Source organism: Gracilinanus agilis, unplaced genomic scaffold (genome assembly GCF_016433145.1).
Source record: "Gracilinanus agilis isolate LMUSP501 unplaced genomic scaffold, AgileGrace unplaced_scaffold24294, whole genome shotgun sequence".
NCBI classification, from domain to species: domain Eukaryota; kingdom Metazoa; phylum Chordata; class Mammalia; order Didelphimorphia; family Didelphidae; genus Gracilinanus; species Gracilinanus agilis.
The window spans coordinates 1-6,923 of NW_025356129.1; the positions used below are offsets into that span (position 1 = coordinate 1).

At 54.0% G+C, this 6,923-nt stretch overlaps 1 protein-coding gene across 1 annotated transcript; it reads left to right on the forward strand.

Moving 5' to 3' along the window:
- Positions 1-1,274: 1,274 nt before the first annotated feature.
- Positions 1,275-6,160, forward strand: LOC123254535 (scavenger receptor class F member 2-like; the record flags this gene model as incomplete). Its single annotated transcript, XM_044683534.1, has 4 exons — positions 1,275-1,378; positions 1,561-1,678; positions 2,216-2,331; positions 6,025-6,160. Coding segments are annotated over 4 exons (469 nt in total), but the record flags the coding sequence as incomplete, so codon positions are not given.
- Positions 6,161-6,923: the final 763 nt, after the last annotated feature.

Below are 6,923 nucleotides of genomic sequence, written 5' to 3' on the forward strand. Positions count from 1 at the left end.
CATGCTGAGGTGTGTGTGTGTGTGTGTGGGTGAGACACTGTCCTGGGGGGTGTCTGGAGAGGACAGAGCAGAGTAACTCAGTTTACCTTAGTGAGCCTCAGTTTCCCCATCTGAATAATGGGCATGACACGCCGGTCCCATCCACTTCATAGGGGTGTTTTGAGGCTTAAATGAAATACTTGCTGAGTGCTTTGAAGACCTTAAAGTGCTGTTTAAACGTCAACTACTACTACCACTACTGCTGCTGCTGCTGCTGCTGCTGCTGCTACTACTACTACTACTACCACTACTGCTACTGCTGTTACTACTACTAGTACTACTACTATTGCTACTGCTGCTGCTCCTCTCTCTCTCCTCCTCCTCCTCCTCGAGCCAGGTGGGCTTTGAGGTTGGGCGCCATGTTGACTTCCCAGCAGTCTCCTCGGGGGCACTTAGATGGTGGCCAGTCTCCGGGCTGCTGGGGGGGGGGGGCTCTTTTGGAGGAGAGGCTCTGTGGGGAGGGGCTCCGGGGCTGTCTTCCCTGTGATTTGGAGCTCTTTTCTTAGCTATGGCCTCAGCTCTGGCCTGTGCCTCTGTTTCCGCCTGGGACCTTCCTCTCTTCTGTGACCTCCTTCTCGCCTCTGGCTGTCGGACCTCGGGCAAGTCCCTTCCTGGCCTGGGCTCTGTGTGGGGGCGGGCTGGCCCCTGTGCCCTGGCCTTTGCTCTGCTCCCCTTCTCCTGGGCAGCGTGCCCTCGGGGAGCCCCAGCCTTCGTCCCCTGCTTCCTCCTTCCTCCCTCGGGTCTAGGCTGGGCCCCAGCACCTGGTGGGTTCTGGGTCTCCCCTTTGGGCCTGTCCACCTCACAGCGTTGGAGACCGAGGGGAGGCCCAAAGGGCGATGGATGGAGACGTCCCATTCCGGCAGAGCCGCCTCTAGGCCTCTCTCCCCACCCCTCCTTTGTTCCCAGGCTGGATCCCTGTTATGTTATCCCTCGGGGTGGGGGGTGGGGGGCCCTCAGCCCACAAGCTCTCCATCCAAAGGGCAGATCCTCTTGGCTCTAGCCCGCCAACTGGGCAGCCTCGAACCCCTGCTATTCCTCCCATTCCTAGAGGGAAATCTGGCTGGCTGTGGCTGACTGTGGCTGGGGAGTGTCTTAGGTGCCCTTCTGCCCCCATTGCCACCCGCTTCCCCCAGCTGGGGCCTTTGGGGCTCTCTCAGCCATTCGATGTGCCCCGCTTCTGCCCTCAAGGCCCTGGACCTGTCACAGACCCTCCCTCTGCTCTCCTCTCCCGGCAGCTGTAACCTGACGTGCCTCCCGGGCCACCACGGAGTAGACTGCGCCCAGACGTGCAGCTGCCACGAGGACACGTGCGACCCCGTGACGGGAGCCTGCCACATGGGTGAGCCTGGCCTGGGCTCCAATCCTGCCTCAGCCCTCAGCCAGTTGGAGCCTTTGGGCAGCCCTCTGGGCCTTCATTTGGCCCTTCCCTGCCTGGATGTCCTCCTTCTCCCCTGCCCACCGGAGACCAGAGTCCTGAGACGGGGCATGCCTAAGCCTCTCGCCTTCCTCTTTCCCCCACAGAGACCAACCAGCGCCAGGGGGTCATGGGCGCTGGGGCCCTCCTCATCCTCCTCTTGGGCCTGCTCCTCTCCCTGCTGGGCTGCTGCTGTGTCTGCCGGAGCAAGGACCCTGGCCGCCAGTAAGTCTACCTGGGCTCCTCCCAGCTGCCCCGGAGCCACAGTGGGCAGAACTTGGGCTTTGGAGTCAGAGCAGTTGGGCTCAGCCTCCAAGTTCCTGCTAGCTGTATGACCTTGGACAAGTCCCATCTCCTCTTTGAGCCTCAGTGTCTTCTTCTGTAAAATGACAGGGTTGGACTTTATATGGTTTCTTTTTTAGCTTTTGCCTTCTTCTGTCTTAGAATGGTTGCCTTGTATTGGTTCCAAGTCAGAAGAGTGGTAAGGGCTGGGCAGTGGGGGTGAAGGGACTTGTCAGGGTCCCCCAGCTAGGAAGTGCCCGAGGCCAGATTGGAACCCAGGACCTCCTGTCTCTAGGCCTGACTCTATCTACTGAGCCATCCAGCTGTCCCTGGACTGGGTGGTTTCTAAATGCTGACCAGCTCTGACATGTTTGAGGCCAGCTAAGGGCTAGCAGGTGCCCCTCGTCCCCCTGGGCCAGGCCCCCTCACCGTCCAGCTGAGCCTTTCTTCGCCCTCTTTCCCCAACCTTTCATGTGGCAGGGATTGCCAGCCGAGGAGGAAGAAGAGTCCTCAGCGTCTCTGTGGCCGCTTTAGCCGCATCAGCATGAAGCTGCCCCGGATCCCCCTGCGGAGACAGAAGCTGCCCAAGGTTGTGGGTAAGGCTGGGCCAAGGCCAGGGCTTGCTGGTGGCCGGACAGTCCCTTCAGGTCATCCGTGGATGCTTATTAAACACCCCCAGGGGCCAGACACCCAGGACCCAGAGGGAAGGGGAAGATGGCCCTGCCCTCAGGGAGCCTGCTCTCCTGCCCCTCTCCCCAACCTTTTCCCAAAATGATGCTGGCGGCAGGTGAGGCCAGAATGCCCAGCCTTCCTGTAACTATGGGGAAGGGGGCTGAAGGGGCTGGGGGATGGCTGCTTTGGGGCCCTGGGGTATGTGGAGGCAGGAGAAGTCACCAGAATGGGGAAAGAGCTGGAGACTAGAAATTGGGTGTTAAAGAGAAGAAGGGGTGAGGGAGGGCCTCCATGGCATCATACATAAGAAGGGCCAGCCTGGGAGTAGCAGGAGAAGATGTGGGCAGTCCTTGGGGAGGAGGGGACTGAGAATGTGATGGTGATGTGGGGGAAGGAAGGGTGGTTATTGAGAGTTTTGGTTTGGAGGGATCAGGGAATGCTGGTGTGGAGCGAGGGACTGAGAGGGTATTGTTGCTGGGGAAGGTGGGTGTGTAGTGGGAAGGGCACTGTCCGGGCACTGGTTTGCTCTGCTGTCCCTAAGTCCATATCCTTATGGGAAGGGGTAGATTAGGACCCTGATTCTTGGGGCACCTGCCTCCTGTTCAGGGCTGTGGAGGCAGAAGCCACTATGGGAGAGCTTGTGGGGTACTAGTGGAGAAGGGGCTGGCCTGGCTGTGCCCCATGCGCAGGGCACGTGCCCTTCAGCTCCACCTTCTGGTCTCCCTGGCTTAATTCTTCCTGAAATCTTTGATGGTTTCACTCTTCTCCCCTTGATTTTCCACAACTGCTCGTTTTCTGACTCTTTCCCTTCTGGGCTGTGTCTTCAGAGGCCAAGTCTCAGAGTGCCTCAGCATCTTTCCACTCTGGGCAATTCCCATTCCTCCTGCCTAGGTCTCTGCCCCAAGGGGCTTTTAGGTGGACAGAACTGCCCTTAGGGGGAATGTAGAGCCCCCAACACACACACAAACACACAGTGTCTCCTCGGTCTGGTCTGGTCTTTAAGGGAGCCCGGGCAGCTCTGGGTGGTGGGAGATAGTGCTGGATGCATTCAGGGGGCACAGAAACTCGAACACGACCCTTGCTCTTTAGGGCTTGTCTCCCCCATTAAAATGTAAACTTCTTGAGGTGCAGGGCTTGGGTTCTTGGCCTGTGGTCTCCCCAGAGCTCAGTGCTCAGTGTGTGGAACACAGAAAGCCATAATCAGTGTTTTTTCTTTAAGTCCTGACCTTCTGTCTTAGAATCAATACTAAGTACCAGTTATAAGACAGATCAGGTCAGGGCTGAGCAATGGGGGAAGGGACTTGCTCAGGGTCACACAACCAGGAAGCGTTTGAGGTCGGCTTTGAACCCAAGACCTCTTGTCTCTGGACCTGACTCTGAGCTGTCCTTAATTTTTTAATTAATTGGTAGAGACCTGGATTTGAACCCTTCCTCTGATGTGTAGCTAGCTGGGTGATTGGCACTTCCCTTAGCCCTAAGTGGGGTAAACCTGTAATGAGGAGCATCATACTGGAGGGAGTCAGGTTGTCACAGGGTCAAGTCCTGCCTCAGACTGTGTGACCCTAGGTAAGTCACTTAAACCCTTGGTGCCCAAGGGGGCACTCTTTCAATCAATGAAGAAACGTTTAGTAAGCCCCTGCCCAGTGGGTGCCAAACACTGTGCCCTGGGCTGAGTGTACAGAGACAAAAATGGAACTGTCCTGCCCTTGAGGAGCTCACGGCATGTATGCACGTATGTCGAAACAAAGGACATTTTTATGGGGGAGACACTGTCAGTTGGGGGAATCAGGAAGGGCTTCATGGAGGAGATGGCAGAGGCGGGGAATCCATTGTTTCGGGCCTAAAGATGATAGGGAGCCACTGCAGTTTCTTGAGTAGAGAAATGAAGCTGTCAGATGGGTGGTTTAAGAAGAACCCTTTGGGAGCTGCCAGTTGCTGCTCTGCATCTGTGGATTCTAATGAAGGCATGGGCAGCCGAACCCCAAAACAATGAGAGAACCGCCGGTGGTGCCCCGTGTTCAGTGGGATGAGTTTCTGCTGAGATAACACAGGGCGAGCCCTTGGAAAACCTTAAAGCTGTTGTTATTCAGGCAGTGGCAGTGCGGTGGACATTCTCGTTCCTCGTGTCTGGGGCATTTGATTTAGATGGAGGGCACTTATGCCAGGCTGAAGGCCCTCAGGCTGCTGTTTGCCTGGCCGCCCCACGTGGCTGCTGTCGTCCCTAGGAGACACCTCCGTCTGCTCCTGGGGCCTGCGGAAGTCCACGGGAACCACCTTTGGTTCTTCCTTGTTTTGGCGATCCGTCATTCTTTCGACACAAGATCTGGCCCCATCTGGACACCGTAGCTTTCGTAGCCCTTCCCCAACCCGCAGGCACCTCTCTGGTTTTTTTTGCTGCTTTCGGTGTGGCTGAGCCCTTTCTTTCTGGCCTGGACTTCCTTGGGGTAAGGGCAGGTGTGGATACCCAGGAGTGGAGCTGCCAGGTCAAAGGGCCTGGACGATGGAGTTGCTTCTCTGGCATAACCCCAGACTGAAATGGAGAGGGGCTGGCCCACTGCCTAGCAGCAACAAGAGCCCTTGGTCGGCTTGTTGTTGAAAGTTTTTGGGTAGGCCTGAATGATGATTTTCTTCCTTACGAGATAGAAAAGGCGATGGTCGGTCTGATTGATGGAGAAGTCAGGACAGCTTTGTGGGGATGAGAGCATCCCTGTCCGAGCGCCCGGGGGAGTCAGGGGAAGGCCAGACAGAGGCTGGCTGGGACCTCTCCTTGGGTTTTAGGAGAGCAGATTTCTGAGGGAAAACAGACAGGATCTTGTGCCTTAAAGTGAGGGCAGTTAGTCCAGGAAGGACTTTGTTTTGAAACTCTTACTTTGTCTTAGTAACGGCTCTAAGATGGAAGGATAAGGTCTAGGGAGTGGGGTTAAGTGACTTGCCCAGGCTGGCACAGTTAGAATGTGTGTGAGGTCAGATTGGGACCCAGGGCCTCCCGATTCCAGACCTGGTGCTCTATCCACTGAGCCACCTCACTGTGCCATGGGAGACTCCTAGGAATAAAATCCTGAGGGCACAAAGAGAACTAATTTTACTGAGTAGAGAAGGAAGAACAGCAGGTGTGAGGCATGGCCCTGGAAGAAGGAAGTGTGGAATCTGGAACTTGGAATGTGACACAACACAATATGAAAATTGCTTCAACACCTAATGGGGGAAATCCCCCATATTTTACTAAAAAAAAGTGCCAAGAGAGCCACAGCTAAGGACAAGTTGAGGCAGGGGAATAAGAAGGATAAAGTCAAGGCTTTTTTCCCTTAAAGATGTGTCAAGGGGAATGAGGAGCATTAAAAGAAAGGAAATCTTGAACCCTTAATTTGCTGCTGGAGTGAATAGGACAATGGGAACAGGTGTTGGAGGGAAGGCAGAACTACTCAACTCCTTTTCCTTTGTCAAAGAGAACCTTCTTTGGACTAGAAAGGACAGAATAAAGACAGGTAGTAGGGAATTGAGACCCAAGACAGATAAAGAAAGAGGGGAGGGGAAGGGAATAAGCATTTATTAAGCACCTACTGTGTGCTGGACATTGTGCCAACTAAGCACCTTGCACATATTATCTTGTTTGCTAGAAAGAGAACAGGGACTTCCAGTGTCCCAGCCTGGAGGAATCATATGCTCACATATTGCAGGAGCCAGAAGATGGGATTTCTGCAAAACTGAGAAGACCCAGAGAGGTGCCATAGGACTGGACAGGGGCTGATGTCCCAGTTTACTACCCCCCCCCCAAAAAAAAAGAATAGGATCTAGGTTAGTGAGCTTGACCTAACGTTGGGTCGAGTAATGCATAGAAGCCTGGACTATGTGTCAGCCAAGACCTGAGTTAGAATCCTGCCTCAGACACTTGCTAGCTATATGACCTTGAGCGAGTCACTTAACCTCCCGTTGCCTCAGTTTCTTCATCTAAATGGGAATAATAGTTCCCACCTCCTAGAGTTGTCCTAGGGATCGATAAGGTGAGATTCTCAACTCCCAGAGTTTGAATATGACAGGATCAAATGAGATAACATATATAAAGTGCCTTGCAAACTTTAGAGAACTAAATTCATATGATTATTATGTTACTGTTGAGTGGTTACAGTTGTGTCTGTCTCTATGGCCCCATTTGGAATTTTCTTGGCGGAGATACTGGACTGTTTTGCCATCTCCTTCTACAGGTCATTTGACAGATAAAACTGATGCAGACAGGGTTAAGTGACTTGCCCAGGGTCACACAGTATTTGAGACCAGATTTGAACTTGTGAAAATGAGTCTTCCAAATTCAAAGCCCAGTACTCTATCCACTGCACCACCCAACTGCCCACATACTATTATTCTGTGGCAAAATTCTACAACATATTATTGAAGAGATGGCTAATCACGGCTTCCTAAAGAAAGGGCCTTCCTTCTTCCCTTCTTCTCTCCCTCCCTCTTCCTTCCCTCCCTCCCTTCCTTCCTCCTTTCTTCTCTCCCTTCTCTCCTTCCCTCCTTC